At 41.7% G+C, this 22,968-nt stretch overlaps 1 protein-coding gene across 1 annotated transcript; it reads left to right on the forward strand.

Annotated features, from left to right (window-relative positions):
* The first annotated feature begins 467 nt into the window (after nucleotides 1-467).
* On the forward strand, nucleotides 468-2,205 carry LOC310811801 (uncharacterized protein). The gene is made up of 3 exons (XM_083680104.1): nucleotides 468-626; nucleotides 814-955; nucleotides 1,109-2,205. Exons 1-3 carry the CDS (start codon nucleotides 545-547, stop codon nucleotides 1,881-1,883), a joined length of 999 nt encoding a protein of 332 aa, XP_083536230.1. The 5' UTR covers nucleotides 468-544; the 3' UTR covers nucleotides 1,884-2,205.
* Nucleotides 2,206-22,968: the final 20,763 nt, after the last annotated feature.

The raw sequence follows: 22,968 nt of genomic DNA on the forward strand, positions 1-22,968 counted from the left end.
CATGACATTTTTACATTTTAGCTAATTGTAAGAGGGTCATAGCAAAGGGTCTGAATACTTATGTACATGAGGTATTTCTGTATTTCAATTTGAATACATTTCCTGAAATTTCATTTTGTCATTCTGGGGTTTTGTGTGTGGATTGATGGCAAATTCTTCTCATTTAATCAATTTTAAATTGAGTCTATAACACAACAAAATGTGGAAAAAGTGAAGGGGTCTGAATACTTTCCGAAGGCACTGTACATGAGAACATTATTGTTTTCCCTAGACAACAAACATGTATGACCATAATTATGCCCCGTATCAGAGTATCACAGTCGACAGATATATTGCACACTAGCACCACCTAGTGTCCAACCCAGAGACTGCAACCAGACTTGACGCAATCTGCGTTCTTCTGCGCAATTCTGACGCAGCTCCTATCTTCTCGATCCTACACTGAAAACAAGCGCTTCCAGGTCAAAGTTGATTCCGTAACGTGTAGTTGTGAAGCCATGCGTTTTCACGTGTATTGTCGCTAAAGAACGCACATTTTTCCAATATGTCACAAGATGTATCTTCATCAAGTGATGATGAGGCAAGTGTGATCGAAACACCGTCACCGCAAAAACGAAGAAAGCTGGGTGAGTTAATGTAGCTGGCTGGCTAGGTTATAGTAAACATTGAAAGCAACAATCTATCGCTATAGTTCCTAGACTTGCTAACTTATAATATTAGCTAGTTATATCAGGCATTGGTATTAGCTTAAGGCACCTAAAGGATGATGCATGTGTGTGTTCAACCATCTCTCTCCTCCTATTTCCCTTACAGATAGACCTACAAGGTATCAGTGTCCGGCAGATTTTGTGTCATTTGCCCACAAACCCTGTTCCAGTACACTCATCGACAATGTCTGTGACGAGAACACAGAATTATGGCTCATCAAAGCTCCAAGCAGTTTCAACCCGGAAAGGTATGCAAGTGACACTGCTTTTCCAATCATCTTTATGACTCCAAACACTGTATCTGGTCAGACAAGTTGTTGTTGTCGCTCGAAACACATCACTTGCCAGTTGTTTTTGCTGTAACCTTCTTCTTCCATTTCTGTCCTCCACCTCTCCCTCAGTTTCAGCAGTCTGAAGATACCCCTGTCGGGGCTCCAGACGGTGCAGAGTCAGACGCTTGGTGCTAGAGCCCAGATCTACAGCGTGCTCGCTGGATCCTCGGGTGCCACGGACCTCCGCCTTGTCACCAGCCACGGCCAGGAGCCGGAATCTGCGGTCTGCACCCCTGTCTTCAGCGGCCTGCTGAACATCTGCGAGAGCTACGGTGACTGCAGCTCCAACCAGGCCCCCATTGCCATCCCAGCGACCCTGCCCCCCACCATCCCCCCGGGGCTTCGCCAGCGTTTCCAGCCCTTTGGCAGCAGGACGCCGACCCTCGCTCCTGTTGTCACGCAGGATGACAACACGCAGGATGACACCACGCAGGATGACATCACGCAGGATGACACGCCGCCCTCGGTTTCCCAGCCGACGCCTGTGAGGATCAAAGAGGAGGAAGAGGTGGTGGTGGAGGAGAGAAAGAGAAAGAAAAAGAAGAGGAAGGACAAGGACAAACAGATAAAAGTGGAGGAACAGCAGCAGCAGGAACAGCAGCAGCAGGAGGTGAAGGAGGAATGTGTACCTGTGGCACAGGAGGCTGGGCTGTCAGAGGAGAAGAGGAAGAAGAAGAAGAAAAAGAGGGACAGAGGGGAGGTGGAGGACACTGTATATCCAGGCGTAAGTGTAAAACAAGAGGTGGAAGTCAAAATGGAACCCATGGACATCTCCTATGGTGACCTCATGGACTCAGGAAAGAAGAAGAAAAAGAAGAAGAAAATCAGGACTGGTGATGATTGACGAGTTTGTGATTGTGTGTCATCATCAAGCTTTGTTCAGTAATGCCATTATGAATGCTTATTGCTCTTCACGTTATGCCAATTATTTGGCTTTTGGACAATTAATATGCTACATAGCCTTTCTGTTCATCTGGGTGTCATTTTGAGCTGAAAGCCATTTGTCTAATAAAACATAAACATGTGCCTTTTTTTTTTTTTTACATTTTTCCATCATGAAATTGATGGCCTGCAACCAAGCATCTTCAACAACAGTTGCCTATATACCAGATACGAAATATGTATTTGTAATGGTTTCATATATTAAAAAAATGTGTGCTTCAGTTTGATTGCCTTGCACGCTGTGTTTGCGCCTCTGAGTCTATTCTATGGGTCCGATTGTACCTGACTAGTTCAAGCACCCGTAGAGAATTTCCAAGGATGTCTCCCTGAGAATCTCCTCATATATTGTGCTGCTATGTTGCCGTACTCGGGCAGCAGATGGCGCTATGGCACAACACTTTCTCCACTGTGCTTTTACTGGGCTGCCTCTTTGCCTCTCCCTCTCAGACTCTGCACTGGAGTATGGTCATGTTTTCTAATGAGGCACAGCCACAGACACCTCTGGCGCTATCAGACTCACCGCCTGTGTACCCCCCCACCACCCCCTGCATGTACGCATCACTCACTACACAGCTCCAGATACCCTCACATCTCAGATACAGAACTGGGTTTTAAAAGGGTTTTCTCTTTTGGTATTGTGAGTGTATAATCACAAAGTCATGAACCAATTAATTGTGGTTACATTTACGTCGAAATTCCCCGACGTATTAGGCGTAAAAGTGTATTTTGTAGTCCTAGATATTAATTTATTCGTTAATGTTGATTTAAGAATGTCCTGGTTTGCGCAAAATGATAGAACATTTGTTAATAAGTCTCTTTGATATTTGCAGTGCTGTTGTTCAGTAGTACTGTCTCTATAGGTTTGGTATGGAAGTCTGATATTTGATCAAAAGTCTGACGTAGGATCAAACACAAGCCAGATTTCTATGTATTCTCACAGATATGTGCAATGTGTGAGTGTGAGTATGTGTGTGTGTGAGTATGTGTGTGTGTGTGTGTGTGTGTGTGTGTGTGTGTGTGTGTGTGTGTGTGTGTGTGTGTGTTTGCAGCAAAGGGAGCCAGTGAATCATTGAGGTATGGAGCAGCATAACTTGGCTTCTAGTTTGCATGTTACACAATAAGTATACATCCCATTTACCTATAATTGGACTCTATGTATACATCCCATTTACCAAAAATTGGGCTCTAACTATACATCCCGTTTACCTATAACTGGGCTGTAAGTATACATCCCGTTTACCTATAACTGGGCTGTAAGTATACATCCCATTTAGTGATGTGACAGTCTCATACTGTACCAGCATGACCTTATGTTATGAGCTTCCACATTCGACCAATGAATGGGTGTTCATCTGTGACCATGTGACCCACTTGAGCAGAACACTCATTCATCCTCAAAAAAGGGAGAAGATAGACAATGTTATCCTGGCGACTGGGTTTCAGACATTGTGCACATGGTCATGAGTGCCCAGCAGAGCGATCCTAAGGTCACGAGGGTCAGATCACAGCTGGGACAATGAGATTGTGCCCGAATCGTAGGTGTAGCACTTTGTATCTGAAACATAAATATAGTCTGTAGCATTATCTGTATATTGATTTATCGTTCCGTGCTATCGTTCTTTTATGGTCATAGGCTCTGCAGGTTGCCTGAACAGTGAGCTAGTGAGGCAGATGAATAATTGAATGCAGTCTGAAGTTTAGATACAACGTGTCCAGACTACAGAGCAGGGATTGGGTTTTGCGAGCCCCAACCGATGCAAATGATAAGATTTGAGCAGAGGGAGGGGGGGGGGGCATTTGTGAGAGTAATGAATTGGAGAACCGATTTTGCCTTCCCGTACCCATCCCCTCCTTTTACCCCCTCCCTCCCTCCCTCCCTCCCTCCCTCTCTCCCTCTCACTGCAGCGATTCCTCTCTTCTTCTTCCTCTCTCCCCCTCTCTGTACCGCTCTCCTTTTCAACCAGCGCGCTCCAGCCTGCCTGCGGCAATTTGAGGGTTTCCATGGCAACGTGGAGCTGCCAAGGACCACGGCGGCGCTCCGTGGCAGCAGAGAGTGAGAGAGAGAGAGAGAGAGAGAGAGAGAGAGAGAGAGAGAGAGTGAGAGAGAGAAGGGGGGGTTCAATCTCTCATCGATGTCTGTACGTGGGCTCCGTCACTTCAGGCATGCTAAAAGAACACAGACATGTCTTAGATAGGTGCCTGAATACTGCACAGAGCTCTCCCTCGCTCCCTTTCTCTCTCTCTCTGTTTCTGTGTCCCTTTGCTTCCAGGGCAATTACATGAACTCTCAGCATTTGACGTAGTTGAAGGTGCAACAACGATGGATTCTGACATACCAAAATGGCACATTGATTTAAGAATGACAGTAAAATTGCTCTGCATTTTATTTTATTTTTTCCAGGCACAATGTGAAAGTGTTCGTTTGACAAATGACTGACGTTCCTGGCTCACTAAAACTGTTTTGAAAGGCTGCAACGATAGAGAGGTTTAAAAAATAAGTCTTACCGCACCAGCAACTTGATTGCATACTAATGCTTTCACATGACGCACTCGGCCCTCCCATTCATAGAGCTGAAATATGTCATTTAGCAGCATATGGCCGCCTCTGCAGTAACAGACCAGAAACTAAACACAGGAAACCACTGGGGATGTGTAATTTTGACAGGGGTTGTTAAAAGCCTACACATTAACATAATAAAGATTGCCTCAATGTCCTTGCATCATCATTCAGGTGAGCATGGGATGGGGAATGTTTTTTTTTTGTTGTGTTTTTTTTTACATTTTCTTCCTGTGCCTGTTATTGTCTCTGTGTCTTTTGTTCTCTGAGAATTGTTGTTGTTGTTGTTGTTGTTTTCTGTTTCTGAATATTTATTTGTCCTCTGTTACAATTCAAAGCTCTGCTCTGAACTCTCCCAGACTGCACACAAACACACACATTTTGTATATCTGTCGATAAACATATGAAAAACTAAAACAGCAAGAAAATATGTACTATTACTAACCTATAACAAGACACTGCCCCATTCAAGTTTCAAGAAAGCCATTTGACACAGACCTATATTAACATATACATATACGCTCCTTCATATTCATTGATTTATTAATCTTCATTATACTTTTATGTATTAGTTGTTTACTCCACCCGAAAAACCTGATGTTCTGAGATTAATCAAATCTGTTGCTATGTACTCACAGACAAGGCAAGTCAGACATATGCTATGAAAGCAGCCCTTTTTGCAGCCAGTCTCCATGACAACCTCAATGCCATTTCCCCTATTGTTGCTCTGGACCATTTGTTCAATATCCTGAAAGCGTTTCTAGGACCCCCTAATTCACCGAAGCATGGAAAGCCATGTATGGGCATGCATGTGATAGCCCTCATCCGTCTATTATTCCCAGGTGACGGTGGTGAGTGGTCGAGGAGCACACCGTTGATGACAGTGGTCCCTCTGGGGGGAAAGTCCTTACTGTGACCTTCACTGTATGTAGCAGAGGGAAGGGGGGCGGCTGAGCCAAGCAACAGCAGCAGCCCCCCTTCACTCCTGAAAAATGAACACCATAGTACAGTACTACATAGTCTGTTGTACATTAGAGACCTGGTGAATGTTTAAAAAAAAAAAAAAACGAGAGGTGTGTTTGATTTAGGTTAGCCTTTGCACTTTCCATTGCATTACTTTGACTATTCCATTGCATTGTCCCTGTTTTCTCAAATATTTTAAACCATTTCAAATATGTAAACTAAAAGAAAATGAATGGGCTCCTATCTGATTAAGTCATTTATCTGATGAAGTACTTTATCTGAAGTTTAATCAGATCCTGTTCGAGCACATCCATTCATATACAAGCCTATTCAGTGTATCTAGCTCCTCGACTCCAAAGACCACCTTTTTTTTTTTGGTCTACTTGAAAATGCTACAAGCACTCCTCATTTTGATCTTTTCCTTACTATTTCGGATATGTATTTTGCTCAGGTCTGGTACACTATCACTTCAGCAGCACGTCATGTGACCTGGGCCACAGCTGTGGTGCCGTACAATAGTCTCCCTGTTAACTGTACAGTATAACCAACAGGAGGATAGGAGGTCCCTCAGGGGAGGCTGGTGGAGGTAGAAATCGGAGGACGGGCTCATTGTAATGCATGGAATGGAATAAGGAATTGGTATTAAACGCGTGTGCATTACAATGAGCCCATCCTCCCGATTTCTACCTCTACCAGCCTCCACTGAAGTTCATAGCCCCCGAATGAACTATTTCCATACCGATGTCAGTGTCACTTGTAAAATCCAGATGTTCTGTGTGAAATGTTTTTGCATGTTCTTCAACATCGTCACCCACATTGAGGATGAAACATTCAGAAGAACAATAGAAGAGTGTTCACAATGCTTGGCTGTTAACATTGACCAGATCAATACGATAAACAAACAACTTTGCATTATAAACAATTTTTTGCATTTGGACCCAAACTGCATTGTGAATTAGTGACGCAGTAGAAAAATTTGAGGATGATGGTTTAATTTAGCGGAAAAAAAAGATGGCATATTTTAATGACATCTCAATGTAATACATATTTTATTCATTGTGGATAGCACAGCTGATCTCTTTTGTGTACAGCTGGACCTCTCTGCAGAAGCTGTGCAGGTTAGGGCCTGAACGGCAGTAATCACTCCCTTTATGAGACGGACCAGATGACACCGCTTTCTCCTCCTTAAAAATGCATCAACTCCTTATTTTTTTTACTGCACACTTAACATTGTCATTATCATCCTCATTTGTATATTTGATATCTGATATTATAACTCTACCATACTGTGCATACCGATCTCACCCTACCAGCTCGATATGTTTTGATAGTGAAGAAGGTTACTGTGTAGGTTTTTGGACTCTCTCTTTCCTCTCCCTGTGGCCTATAGAGGATAGTCCAGCCTCCAGAGTCCCTGTGGCCAGCCTCTCGTTTTGTAAAAGGCCAGGGTTCACGGCGCTGGATGAGAGGCACGTAACCCGACGTGGAGGACCGGCGTTGTCTAATGCCAATCCTGCTGTGCCTCCATCTGCCGCTGGGCAGCGACGTGCCCACAGCGCTCCTTCTGTCCAGCTCTCCGAACGGGGTGTGGGGGGTACATGTCTTCACCGTCTCCATGTTTTTTTTTTAGGGGGTGAACTAGATAAACGGGGGAAGCAGCAGAGGAAAAATAGGTCACGGGTGCTTTTTATACCTCCTCTCTCCGAGTCTGGTTTAACCTTCATGTGCCTGCTGCTGTCTGTCGCCTGAGCTGTTGTTACAGCTTAGTATGTGTTATTATTCAAAGTGGAAACAGTAATGTCACCCACTGACAAAATGACAGACTTTTACTTCCTGTCCTGCTCAAAGACACAGCAGGATGATTTATGGGTCCCATCGAGTATGAAATTAGAACTATTCTGATCACCTATTACATAATATTGCCCCTATACCTGTGTAATAGCTTTGTAATTACACAACTACTATCAATATTGTATTAACATGCTCTTCCATAGTACATTGGTAATATTTGTGTAATTGCATAGTAATGGTTGGTTTATGCTATTACACAAGTGGAATAAGGTCTGTTCCTAATTCCACTTGTGTAATAACAGGAAACGCTCAACTCCATATGCTTAGTAAATACGTACCTAATGCATAAGTAGCAACATGTTAATACAATGTTATTACTACAGTAATTACAATGTAACTACACAGGTTTTGGGGCAACAATGTAAAGTGTTACCGTTTTTCTTCGTTTGAATTATCACTTTTATTCATTATTTTTAAATGATTGGAAACTATATCAGCTGTTGTGCACTTTATACCCATGATAGTGTCAGAAATATTGCTGGACGAAAAACTGGACCTAACCGCTTAATAATTAGAATTACAGAATGTATGTATTTACTGTACTGTATGTAAAAAGTAGGATTAATGTTTACCGCAGGTAATGCATGATTAGTCTGTTTGTACCATAACTGCCACTGCCGTTCCATTCCTGCTTTTCTCTTCCAGGATCCTGTTACCCTGGGCAACACACTGTTGACCCTCCAACCCCAGCCTTTCAAATGAAGTCGATGCAGTTCAGTTTACAATTGAATTTTCGAAGGGATTCTGCTGCCAGCTGCTGATGGTCTGACCATTTTAGGCTCTTTTAGGCTCTCTTTGTCTCGAGGGGGTATTCTGGACATAAAGCACCCATTTCATTTCCTGGCCACTTTACCTGATTTAATTATTCAGAGTTATTGAATGGTCATAAACCCTAATAACTTGAAGGTGCACTATTGAAAAACGTATAATAGTGTCAAGGTCAGTTCAAGGTCATTGCTCCATTTACTGTCACCCCTGCTTGTCCTTCATGCTTTCCTGCTCAGAGCATCTTACCTGAAGGACTGTCTCTGTCTCCTCTACCCCCTGTGCTGCTGTAACCCTTCTCTCACTCCTAAACTCTTGCCACACACACACACACACACACACAGGCATAGGCACACACACACACCCGCACACACACACACACACACACACACACACACACACACACACACACACACACACACACACACTCACTCCCATCAGCCAAACACACACAACTGCCTCACTCTCAAACTGGGGCAAGCCATTTGGAGCTACTTCTCCCTTATGGTTCACTGGCTCAGTGGCACGCCACAGAATCTTCCATCTAAGGCCTCCAAGAGTGCCTGAGCCTCACGGAAAAGGTCGAGTTCCTTTTTCCCAAGGCCTGAAAAAGACTAACATGTCCCTGTAGGGTTGAAACGATCCTTAGGGTACCTCAGAGTGGCAGGTGGATGGTCAAAACTGTGGCGAGCCAGAGGCCAGAAGTTAGCCGATGAGAGGATGGTCGGTCTCAGAAGAGTTAGAATTTCACCATGCAGCCAGTATCGGCCAGGGAAAAAAGGAAGTAAGAGTACCATACTGTGATGGATTAACATGCCCTGAAATGTATTGTACCAGTTAGATAGTGAGACAGTCTGTATATTTCATAGTACAGGTGGCTTTGTGTTTTAATTTTTCAAATACGCCTAGTCGTGTAAATCCTTGGTATGGAGTGTCAAGGATTGGCAATTATGTTTTTTTGATCAAATGAGGTTGACCATACACACTCACATTTACAATGGCAAGCACTCCCAAAGCTAAAGAGGATGAAAAAGAATGATGGCACACACACACACACGCACACACACACACACACACACACACACACACAAGTAGCAAGTAACCCCCCACCCAAAAGCACTCTCTCTCTCTCTCTCTCTCTCACACACACGTGCATGCACACAGCAGATACCTATTCTCATTATGCAAATCTACTTCAACCCACACAGACTCAGGATTTCATTGGTATTCTGTAATGTCACCCACTCTGTTTCATTTTGAGGTAAACCAGAACAACAAGTTTGTAATAATACAGAAAGCACTGCTTAGGTTTCTCTTGTATACCGTAGAAAATGTATTTATTAAAGCATATGCTCAAGAACAGAAAAAAACAACAACTGCAAGATTGCAGAACATATCATGTACCATAAAATTGATAAAGAAATCACTGTACACGCTACAGTGTTTTAAAATCACAGCTTTTGCATCGCAATTTAAATGTATTTATTCTCAATATATTTATACACATAATAAAACATTCATTAGATCTAAAATACTTTTTGGAATAGTTACCAATGAAATGTATTTCCTATTTTAAACAAATGGATACTTAATCTGTAACGTTGGTTAGAAGTATTACAACAGCAAAAAAAACATACAAAAACTATTACAATCGTCGTTCAGTATTTTGCTTATCTGACTGGCATAAATTCAGAACATTTTGAATAATAGAAAATGATTAACCAGATGAATAAATACATATTTTGATAGCTGTAACCAAGGCTTTGTCTATCCTATACTAACTGGTGAAGTATATTGTACCTTAATCATAAGATACTGTAGAAAATGGCTACACTTTTCATTACATAAGCCTTATACCAATGTAACTACTAATGTAATTACTCTGTATCAGGTAAGTAAGTTTATGCAGTTTTAGAAAACACCTTTGGGCTTGTTTCACATTATTCTCTAGTAGTTATGCAAGAATAATACCTATGTAATGGAATGTGTTGCCAAGGACAATAACCAGATTCCACTTTGGGTAACTAGGATGTCGGGAGAAGGTTTTGCACTGTTGCATGTTGATGACAAGCAAGGTTGTCATGCGTAAGTGCTTGCAGATACAAGACCTTGGAAGCGCTGTCTGTCTGATAAAGAGGTTCAATTTTGCTGTGAAGGTTGAGAAATGTTTGCTGAGCTGCCCTAGGATCCTGAATTTACTCTGTGACCTATTTGAAAAATTATTTTTAGACTGGTCAAAGATGGACACCTCTTGTTCCCACATCAGGTGGTAAGTTTTATTTACCTCATCATGAAATATTGAGGCAAGAACATAACAACTGTTCTAGAATGGGTCTAGACTCTTGAACGTTAACGTCCTGTAGAGGCGGGTTTTGAGGCTGGTGCGGTGAAGATCTTTCCAACTTTGGATTTTGTTGTAGCCTGTGTGGTTTTAAAACTATTCCCTGGCCCAGGAACTTGATATGAACTCATATCATGATTGTGGGACACTTGTTTAATGCTAAGAAAGTAAGTGCAAATGGAAGACATTGCAGTGCTGAAAGACAAGAGTTGATTTGTTTCAAGGATTGCGATCTCATGGCGATGATCTCAATCCACAAATATCAAGAGTTAAACCATATCTTATATCTCTTAAGTTAAGATCAGTGAAAGACAACATATTAGTTCCCTAAACACACATGCAATACAGTAAGTAGATGAAAACATTCAAGAAATACCCTAAACCTGAGTCCTGGTATAGAAGAGGCTGCCAACATTTCTGGAATTATTGTTACAAATACAAATGGCATTCTGTTTGTCAAAAATATACATTCCAATGTGAGATTGAAGCAAATTCCAAATAATTGCGTTCATCAGCCACTACCTTAATATCTGATGTATATTTGAGAATTTTTCCTTTCTAAATTTGATACAAAATATTAACATCAAACAGACTTTCACCTATTGAGTCAAGCAGAGAGAGAGAGAGTGTGAAACCAATGAACAATGAACAGAAACAGTGATAACAAATCAAATAACACAGGCACACTCACTCATTTAAAGTCAAGGGAATGTCAATGATGTATTCATAAATCATATATATATATATGTGTATTTGCCCTAATTCTCGGTCAGAACACTCGTAATACTTTGCTGTGATACATGTTCTAAATCACATTCGCTGTAAGACTTACATTCCTGCCCTCTTCCGAGCGTTAACAAAACGCAATCTGACACTGTATCACTGTCTCAGCCCTGGAATCTATGACACATCCGTATTCTTATCCTCTGCATAAACCCTGCCCTAAATAACTGAACACGGCAGAGGACTGAGATGTGCTCCCAAGAATTCAATTAGGCTGTATTGCACTGTGTGATTTGCCAAGGATTAAGTGCTTGTGTATTTTTCAAATTCAAAACATCTGTTGTTTATTCTGGCAAACGCACAAACGCACAGCCCCCCCCCCCCCCCCTGCCTGCCAGTGACCTACGTAAAGTAGGTAGAAGAACAGTAGGGTGGGCGTTGGTCTGACGTTGCGGGCATTCTGTGGACACAGAAAATTCGGGGTAAAAGGTATAGCTGCACTAGGTCTAGTAATTGATGCCGCAGAGAGAGGAAATCCAGATTACTGTACAATCTGATTGTGCAAAACACATGTCAAAACAATCATTTATTACTGCAAAGCAACATATCTTAGATTCATGTAGACGTGAAATGTAGTAATGTTTTCCTGACCTGCGTTGTCCTACAATACCCTAGCCGTTGCATCTGACATGTATCTTATCATTGATCTTTCATCCTGTGGACCGTCCTGTGGACCAAGGGTTTAGTGCTGATTGAGTTGGGGGATTTCTTTCATGCCCTTGATCTGAGATGAGAGCTCAAGTGGGAGATCTAGGACATATGTAATCGAGTTAGTCCTGATATGAACCTTCAAAGGCATATTAGGGGAAACTGTCATACATTACCATAATGGCCCCCTCATCACCCCCCTGATGCCTAATGCTGATGCGTGGTGAGCTTTCTGGCACAAAATGGCTGCTGTTGCACCACCCAAGTGGGTGCTACACATTGGTTGGGGAGGAGGTGAGTTCTCCCCTGTGCAATCTAAAGCGCTTTGGGTGTCTAGAAAAGCACAATATATGCAAATCCAATCAATGAAATGATTATTATCCTCTCTATTGCTATAATAATGGGGAAATGGACCCATACGCATAGCAAACCCTAGTTCTCTAGCACAGAGCGACAAAGGCATTTATCTCCATCCCAATCGGCAACTTCCAAACGGGACAAACGAACTCCATGGAGCAGCTGGCCTGGGCTTCACTAGGATTCTGCTTCGGACGGACGAACGAGCAGCGTATGGAAAATGAGCAGCGAGGAGGAGAAAGAAAATCAATGCCGCCTCCAGGAGGAGAGGTGCACAATTAGCAGGATTGGATGCATTTGGCAAAGATGAAGCACAAGCTGTCCTACCACCACTGAGCCTCACAGCAGAGAGATAGATGGGGAGCTCTGAGGACGGCCGCTCATCTATCATTGTACAGCGACACTTTCACCAGATGCCCAGAGGTTTGCGTGCATGGAAACAGAACCGGATTCTGTAGAAGAAGTGTGTTTTACACAGATTTGAGTTGTATTTCTGTCGTCCTGTCTTGATACAGTACAATGGAAACCTAAGCCCGTTGAGTTCAGTTATTCTCAGTTGACCCAGAGCAACTTACCTCCTCCCCAGTTCTTTGAAGTTCTGAAACGACTGAAACTAAACCTAATGGCAGGTACATTCAAGTTCTCACATTCGGGGCTTCTCGAAACATTTTGGTCTCGTATTGGGGGATGGAAAAACATCATTTTAGCTGCCTAAAAAGACACAAATTGCTTTATTGAAATTGCCTTGGAGGTGTCTACTGGTTGTGGACGATGCGCTCTCTTTCGCTCTCAAAATTGGAGGAACTTCTTTAGTGCATGGAGTTTGTGAGTCAGGTTTGGTCAGACAATGCTGTGAATATGGATTACCCGGGAGATTCTACTGCAGGTCAATAAACCAATAGCCGATGTATGGAGAGAAAGCCGCAGGTGCTAATAGGCTGTGGCCTCGGAGACATGGTGGATGTGGGGGTGGTGTTTGTTGGTTGAATGAACTGGTGCACAGGGATAGTGGGAGGATGAGAATGTCAGATCCATCTTGATTGTTTCCTCTCTACTATCTCCAGATTATGTGGATGATGTGAGAGTGGAGTTCCAACCTTTTTCTGATTGTCTGTTAACCTCAGAGTGACTAATACTGCTCACACCTCCTGACATCCTGACCCTAGTTCAATGAAAGCAATGGTCCAACGTCCAACGTTGTCATTCATGTCCTCTTAGCCCCCCTCATCCTCTTCAAAGATGTTTCTAACAGTCGAGGGTGAAACACCACAATATCAGGTGCACATTTTTTATATTGGGACATATTGGATTAGAAATATAATTGAGGATTTAACTTACCTCTTTTGGGATTTTGCTTATAATACTGTAATGACTGCATTATGTCCAATGCTGTTTTCAAAAGTACCTCTTTGCGTGCAAATTTGGTCAACAAAATGGTGGACCTTGATCTTTAGGACTAAAGATGTCTGCCTGAAGATTTAGCTTAAATGGTTTATTTGACCCATTGTACAAATGAACAAAACCTTTACAACGTTGTGATCACATATTTTTGCATTCATTGGTCCAAACCTCCCCCCTTTATGGTAACATTAACACTGACACCAACGTTTTTTAATCGTTAGCATCTAAACGTTGCACTAACTTCACAATGTACCATCCATTCTAACATTTAAAAAAAAAACGGTATTTCATTGCAGAAAATAGGAACATGCAATGACTCAGAATTACATTACCTCATGTCACATAGAAATAGGAATTGAAACGTCATCATTTAGCAAGAAGTACTTATTGGAGATTGTTTTGCTGTTAGTCCTACACATTCTTTCAACAGCGTTGGTCTCATTTAGGGTTGTAAACATTACAGCATCAGCTTGCTCCTTTAAGTGGGTGCATATCATCCCTCAGAAAAAATTGGTCAGCAACAATACATGAACATGTAAAATGATCGTCTTTGGGCTCCGTAAGAAAGCATTAGGGCAAAAAGAAGTGTGAGACTGCAGAACGCAGAATAAGGTAGATCAAGAAGGCACCCTGAGAATCACTGTTTTCTCTTCCTCTCTATCTCTTCTCTTTTTTTTTTTCCTTTTCTTAAATAATAGATCACTGTCAGGTGGGCCTGGCCCCCGGGCAGCATAGGAGGATGGTTGAGGATCATGTGGGAGACAGGTTGACGTTGCAACCAACTCTTTTTGGAGACATGGAGACAGGTTAATGTGGATCTGGTCGAGTAGTATGTTATCAATGAAGAACATCACATGGTGCTGGTGTGTGGCAGGGGATGGCTCAGAGGGTAGGGTAGTGGTGGAGAGTGGTTGGGTGGGGGGGGTTATGGACGATAAAGTTGACTCAGGTCACATGATGAGATCCAGCTATAACATCAGGGGATTCCATTGGTGAATGGAAGCCCTACAGGTTTTAGCTTTGGTGGACACTGGACAGAACACCCACCCCGCCAAGGCTCAGGTAGCAGCCTTCCCATTCGCTCACACATACACACACGCACACGCACACACACACACACACTCATACACAGGCACGCACACACAATCACACGCACGCACGCACACACACACACACACACACACACACACACACACTCATACAGACGAACGCACACACATTCATTGACACACTCCCGCACACATGTACTCACACACCAAACACACACACAGTCACACACAGTCACACACAGTCACACCCACACAAACACCATATGGCCCCGCCCCAAGACCGAGCACATGGTTTCAGGCACAAACTTGCAATGTGTTACTTGATGAGACTGAGTGTTGTGGGAGGTGAAGAATAAGACAACAGAAGACAGGTGATGCTAAAATGAACATTTATAATGACTGTTGTTGCTGTCGGAAAATAATAATCTTTAAAAAAAGGTTTAATATATATTAGCACTAGACTGCCGACTTCACTGGTATTCCACAAGTCAATAAACACAACTCACTACTTTTTTTTTTTTTTACAAACACAATGCTACAATTACATTAAATATTCAATACTCTTTAAGTCAGTTAATGAATGTTGTTAAAAGCAACCACTAAAATACTAAAAACAAAACAATAATTCACCTTTCCAGTCATTCCCTTTTCTTGTTGTGTTGTCATTTATTAATAGTATATAATAGGTTGAAAATAAATAGCTCATGAAGTGTTATCAGAAAATGAGGCTGGCGGCATAAAACATTGTGAGTGGAGCACAAAGCTATGCAATGATATGGTCAGTAGCCAGGTCAAATTAATACTTTCAATCTCCTTCGATCTATAAAGTCACCGACAGAGATATGTCATAATTGGCACTACGGCCGCCATTACGTGTTGGCTTTAAATTCACCAAAGCCCACCTTACTGTATGATAACTTTAATGAACATAGTCTTTACTTTTAACTATCACTTTATCATGTAAACCACAACGACTGTATTGCACAAAAGAGAGAGCTCAACTTCCTTTTGTGGTTTGGGTACGACACAGAGAATGCTGTTCTCCAAACTCGTGTGTATCCAATGATAACAAGGTGTTGAGTAGTCAAGCAGTGACATTGACAGGTTCTTACACTACCAGGCATTTTCAAACGACTAGGACTTGATAAAGATGCGTGTCACTCACTGAAATGAAAACAAAACTAATCAACAAATACAACAATGGTAGCAAATGTAAACAAGTCTATCGTAAGGGTGATTTTCAGCTCCAGGTTCTTATTTCAAATTTGTCAGTGTTATCTGGTGTGGTTTCACATACAGGTGTGTGAGCGTAGCTAGCACGGGTGATATACAGCAGGTACAGCAGATCACACCACAACCTACTGTAGCAGAGCTAATGAGCAGATGTACGGGGGGGGGGTGCACCTTACCCGTTCCACTAAGTCGATTTTATGCTGCCAGCCCCATTCTGTTGAACACGCCTCTCTTTACAGCTCAACAAAATCGGACAAAAATATTTACATGAGAGAAAAATGAAATTGTGGAGAAACAGTTGTTTAGTTTTTTTTGTTTGTCTGTATTTTCTTTTTTTAATGATTTTTTTTTTTTTTTTTTTTTTTTTTGTAATTCTTTATCTCTCAGAATTGTCCCAATGAGGAGCAACAAACAAAAAAATCCAATCATGTCAACTAGAATTGCACAGTCTCAAAGAGGTTTGGTGATGGAATGGAGATTTTAAGTCCAAACAGTTTGATGAACATAGAAGGGGAGGAAAAAGGTCAATAAAGTTCATGAGGGGTGAAAAGTTCAAAAGTTCAGAAGACAGAAGGGATGACCGCGCAGCTGACCATTACACTCCTCACACCATTCTGAGTGTGTTTTAATGTTAAAGGAAAAAAAAATCGTCATTAGGATGGGGATTTAATATTTTCCCATCGAAATCAAATGGAGAGACTTGAGGGTGAGAAGAGTGACAAGTGCCCCCAACACTATGGCACATAATCAATGATGTCCTGGAGGTTGAAGAGATGATAGAGAATTAGGAAAAGCAGTTTATGAGAGATAGCCAGCCTTTTACGGGTTAATCCAGGTCTGCTTTAGCTCTGGGTGTTTTTTTTGTGTGATCTGTTTCTTTTGGGTAATGTTGAGGCGTCATGACTGACATCATGTTATGAAGGAACATGCTGGCTTCATGGGTGCGTCCAATGGATGTCCAACATACAAGAAAACTCAAAAAAGTTTGGAATGGTACTGTTTTTTTGTTTGGCACTCAGGAGAAACTCTGGGAGGAGGAGGAGGAGAAGGAGGAGGTGGGGGGCAGGGTTTGGTGGTGTGGGCGGGGTCGGAGCAGAAGTGTGGGGGAGTGGTTGGAAAAGGGGGGCAGTGAAAGTGCAAAAAGGGGGAGAAAAGGGGGAGTAAACAGGATACACATGAATGGCATTTTGTTATAATTGGTCTAGGTTAGAGAGCGTTGTACAAAGAAAAAACAGGAAAACAACAAAAAAAGAAAGAAACTGAAACAGTGATATGACAAATGCAGTCTAAAATTGCTGGTGCTTCGATGGGTTTCAAGCTCAAGAGTGACCCTGGGTTCAGTGAATGTCTGGCTTGGGGGGGGGGGGGGGTGTTGGGTGTGGGTGTGGGTGTGAGAGGGTGGGGGAGTCTGGGGCACCGCGAGGGTTTTTGAGTTGAGCACTATAGCCACACACCCACTGAAAAGCAATGACGTGTCACTTAAGACAGTTTTCATTCCTCTGCACATCACAAAACAGATCTGTTCACCCAACAACATGGGGAAGAACACCATGGTGCTGACCTACTGCAGAGCCACACAGACAAGAGAGAGAGAGAGCCGGACAATAGCACATGCACAGCTGATAAAGGAGGATACACATACAGTATGCACAACCCCCACCTCAGGTTTTGTCTGCAGAGCTAGGAAACGATGATGTGAATTTGGTTATATTTCAGACTAGAAATGTGTCATGTTCATTTGGACACTAATTCTTTTCCCCAAATATACATATAAGTCCAAATTCAGGGTTTAATGAGGAAATAAGATATTTTCTTGTGGCTGGACAGCTTCTGATATTTTCAATCTGTTTTTGAACAGGTCTACTGTATATCCCTCAGTTGTCCAATGCTTAATCTGTGGTACACTACTGATATCCATGTTGTCAGTAATGGCCTTCTTCAAAATGTACATATAATTCCATTATTATGCTATTATGTTAAAATTGTTACCATAAGCCAATGGGTAATATGGGAAAATACTTATTTTGAGGATTTATAATATTTTGAGGATTTTGCTTTTTGCTTTCCACAAAACACTTCTTAGAAAGTGTATTTACGTAATGAGACAAAATTCAGTGAAGAGAGTGACAAAAAACCTTTGTCCTGAATTCTGGGTTGACACCAAGGGGATTGAGAAATACAAAGCTGAACAGCAACAACGTGTGAAGAAACATCATGCCTTGAGTACATATGCTGTCTATTCTGACAGAGCAAAATACTTTGCCTAGTTTCCTTTACAAGGACATGGGGTTTTTCCTTGAAGGAGTGTCTGAATGTGAAATATAAAGTGCATATTTACATAAAGACAAGAATCAACCTCAGAGGGAACCGAAGTGGGGAAACAGATGGTTAGAATGATACTAAGGGCCCGGTCTGGCCTACCTGATGTTAGTTATTCACACAAAACACAGAAACACTCAAGCCCTAACTTTATGATCGAAAGCGTGATATGCAAACTTATGTAGAGGTGAGTACATTCATGGACAATATCTTGGTTTTTATGGTAAAAAGCAGTATTGAAACACAATTAGTTTGACTTAAAAAGGTTAGAAAACAATTTGGTTAGCATCCAAATTGATCCTAAATTGATAATGCAAGAAAACTTTTAGTAAAAGAAGCACAACCAGCAAATGTATGTTCTCATGTTTGATCAAACGTTTGTTCACATCTCTCTAAGAATGTTTTTAATACCTAGACAACTTTATCACAAAATACTCATCCTGCAAAAAAATCTAACTAACATTCGTTAAACTGTGGCCTTGCACTAACAAACTATGTCCCCGCTTGGTCTTAGTTTGAAAATATGTAAAATAATATCAAAATGCTCTACCATTGTTGGCATGCAAAGATTTGTCTCCAAAATGAACAACACACACCGCCTAATTTTTTTTTTTTTAGGATTTTTTTTTTTCTTAGATTTTTTTTGTCCACGCTTCACTTTGATATCATGCAATATAGCCGTGCAAAAAAGATAACATCGATCTCCACAAAATACATTTTCAGAACTATAAAAGGCTGTATTTAAGAATGCTAATAACATTTGTAGCATTAACCATGCTAACCTATCTATACGTCGATTCCTCCATAGCCCCAGAGTCCAAGTACAGTAGCATTCAAGGAATGGTGGTTCTGGATGATTGGCTAACACTTGGCTAACGAGTTAGCTCCCTTCTGTCACAATCCCTTCTTTCATGGCAGATAATAGAGGGGCATAAACGTTTAACTAAACAGTGCTTTTTAAAATCTATTTCACTCTTAACTATTTCTTAAAAACTGTCACTTTTCTATTCCCTTCTATTAAATCATAAATATGGTTCGTTTGGCACTTTTCACATTTTTTTTTCTTATAAAAGTATGTCTCCTCTCATCTAATGTTTAAATCACGCATTTACAGTTTCAATCTGTAAAGATCTATTTTGGCACAGGTTTTATTTTTCACTTTGTTATTACAGTTATTCTTATCTTATCAGCATGTATAGCATTTATTATACTTCTACAGCATCCTGCTAATTGACAAATCAGATATGTTTTACCTTTAGTTTTATCACTTATCAAATAGCAGCATTTTCACAAATAAAATAAAAAATGTAATTATGTAAACCTATTCAACATCTAGGTAAATCCAAAGCTCTTACAAGACAGACTGAATAAAAAGACAAGACAGGACGACATGCTACTACTACTACGTGTATTGCTTCCAGTATTCATCACATTTGATCTAGATCCCCTAAATTACAAACTAAACAAAAATGGACGCCCTAAAGCCCCGACATTATAGGGTCATTTTGTCGAGTCAGTTAAAAAGAAAACAAAGCTGTCCCTTGACTAACTTTGTTGGCACCTCTCCAACTACAACTATTGTTCACATGGACTTGTCACAGTTCTAGTACATCCTATTTCCAGTCGTCTCTACCATTGCTTAGTGACGATGACGAACAATCCTTACCTTATTTGCCTCACAATCTATATATGTGCGTGTGTTTATGAATGTATATATGTGCATGTATTCCAAATGTAGCATAATGTTTCCACTCCTATCAGTGACACACAACCACAAAGGATCAATTCAAACTACTGGCCAGAAGTTTGAAGGTATGGGATACGGTTTGTATATGTCTCTCTAAGTTGCCTGGTTACAGTTACTCTTACCTATTCCCACGGTGACCAGCAGCACTGTTTACACTGCAGCTGGCAAAATGATCACACTCAAAGGCAGTGATCTGCAAATGTAATTAGACTCTACCACTCAGCTGTACAATCCAGAGGATGTTACTGTTGCCCTTTCTACCCTGAAGCGTTCGCTGGGACACTCAAGACACTCATTTGTTTGGTGGTAGTTGTTGTTGTTGTTGTTGTTGTTGTGGTGGTCTGGAAGGGGCAAGCAGACATGCATTGTAACACCAGACATTGTCACCCATGGAGAGATGTGAGAGGGCACTCTGGGGGTTGATGTGTAAGAATGGGGGTGCACGGAGATACGTGGGGTTGGGGGTTGTGGGGTGAGGAAAGTGAATGGTATTAGATGGGAATAAAGAAGCCTCCTTACCAATCTGTAGAGATATGCGCTCAGTGTCGCTCCAATAGACATGGAGAGAAAAAACATTCCAATTCTTTTCGTAATGTGAGATGGGCACATTATCGGGTAGGTTTCCTTTACATGACTGTGTCTAGAATTGTCGGTTGGAGAGTAGTAGAGTTTCCTCACCAGACCGAGTTAGATTGTTTAGGTTCAAGCAAAAGGTGCTTTTGGTGCCCCCTCCTTTGGCTTGTTAGAATCCATCACACTTTAAAACTATGATGATTATTCTTTCAGCTAGTTATTTGCTGTTTGTCTGAAAACAGCAAAGATAAAAAGGGAAGTCAGACAAATATGAGTATGTTTTAAAAATAACGAGTAACCCTGTCATAGCAGACCCTGTCCCTGTCATTTCTACTTCTTTTGAATAGCGAATAACTGACACTTGCCACTCCTCCCCAATCCCATCCTCCAATCAACAACAGTTTTTACAACCGCATGACCTTCAATTGCAAAAGCTGTAATAGCGCCCCCTATGCTTTAGTCTACGATCATTATTTCATGGTGGTTTACGTGAGAATTGGTTGCCATTTGATAAGGTGCGCTTGGTCAGAATTCACAACGAGGGCCTCCAGTTACCAGAATGCATTGCCTTTTGCTTGTCTCACATGACTAACTACAAACAAATATTGTATAGAAATTCAACCAATTAGATTGATCCTCTCTTAACTGATGCAATCGCTGACAACGCCGCTTGGATTTTTGAGTGATATGGACGGTATTGTTCATGAGATTAGTTGCCTGTTTAGTTGCCTGGTATTTTCATATGAGTACATTTTCCCTGCCAATATACAGTAAACTCATATATATATATATACGTCTGCGACACAGAGGTCCAACAGCACAAAAAACGACCCTGACCCTGGTGGCCCGGTTAGAAGAGAACGGTTCCCACACTTCACAGTGCATTAAGACGAAATTCAGTGTACTCCGATCGCAAAAAAACCCAACAAACCCCCCCCCCCCCCCCCAAAAAAAAACAACAACACAAAAACAAAAACAGCATCTTTAGCAGCTTACGGGTCTATAGTGGGCAGTGTGTCCGTTGCATGGTGGGGGCTAGTGGGAGGATCCCTGCATTTCGCAAACAGCAGAATGACTCACGCTTTTAGACTTGGCTGTACTGTAATATCCCCCCACGGCCTCAAAGCACATTACAAATCCCCCTTTTTAACGTGGACAGAAGAACGCTGCTTGGTAAGAGCCGGTATCAGGGGGGAAAACATTACACCCTCTTCAAAATCCACACTGCCTTATATAGTATATCTCTGCTCGCAACAAGACTGATCCAGTAAACTGCATGGACCCTGGTATGATAGTTTTCGACAAACAACTTTCCCATTTTTCAGTGTTTTGTTTTTAGATTTCAGTAGTACGTGTCCTCACTGGGGTCAACGCCTCAGGTTCTAAGTGCTTGTATCCCTGGTTCTCGGTCATGGGTTGTTCAGACGGAGCGTCCTCAGAGTGACACAAGCACAAGTGCAGCGTTCTCAGAGGACACAACCTTACAGTCACTACCACTGATGTGGGCCTTTCGATGGAGGGAGACAGGCTATTCTGGAGGGAGGAGAGAGATTTAAGCTAGAGAATTGAAACAACATTGCCGTGTTGTCACGATAGAATAGTGCCCATCTCATCCGGAAGGCGAACGCTGCACTTGGGCCTGTGGGTGCTAGTGGCATTTTCATGTTGCAGATATGTAGGCCTGTATAGACTAGTCTGTATGTTTTTCAGCGTAATCTGCAAAGTAGATATGGTAGAATCCCTTTTAAGCACCAAAAAATGGCATCAGAGTGTTTGTCTGTGGGTGGGTTGTGCGTGCGTGTGTATGTGTGTGTGTGTCTGTGTGTGTGTCTGTGTCTGTGTGAGTTGATAATGTCCTGCCCTTTCCTTCCTGGATATGAAATCTGACCCTTCCTCTTATGGTGCAGTACTTACTGGACTTAAATAAGACATATATTACACTATATGACATACTATTCATATTCAATCCACTTAAATTAAAAAACAAAAATCAAAAATATAGTCTTTACATTCATGTCAACCTGAATTCACAGATTTAAAAAACAACTGAAAATATCAAACTTTATGGGTGAAAATCATATTAATAAATAATGAAGAATGGCGATGATATCTATAATAATAATATTAACATGAACAATAATTTCATCATATCCGACTGCAAACCTGGTTGAGAAAATGCCACAAAACTCGTATGTACTCTTGCGCTAGAATTCTAGAACTCTGACCCAATGAGGTGCCTCATGCCTCTCAGCTTTCGCCCCGAAAACACGACCCGCGAGCGTCTCATATACAAACAAGGAGCTTGGCATCGCATGCACCTGGTTAGATCAGAACCCAAGGTGCAGCGCGAGCTTATAGGGAACAGTGGGACAAGCCATGTGTGGAAGCCTTGATCTGCAG

Source organism: Argentina silus, assembly GCF_951799395.1.
Source record: "Argentina silus genome assembly, chromosome: 11".
In the NCBI taxonomy this organism is placed as follows: domain Eukaryota; kingdom Metazoa; phylum Chordata; class Actinopteri; order Argentiniformes; family Argentinidae; genus Argentina; species Argentina silus.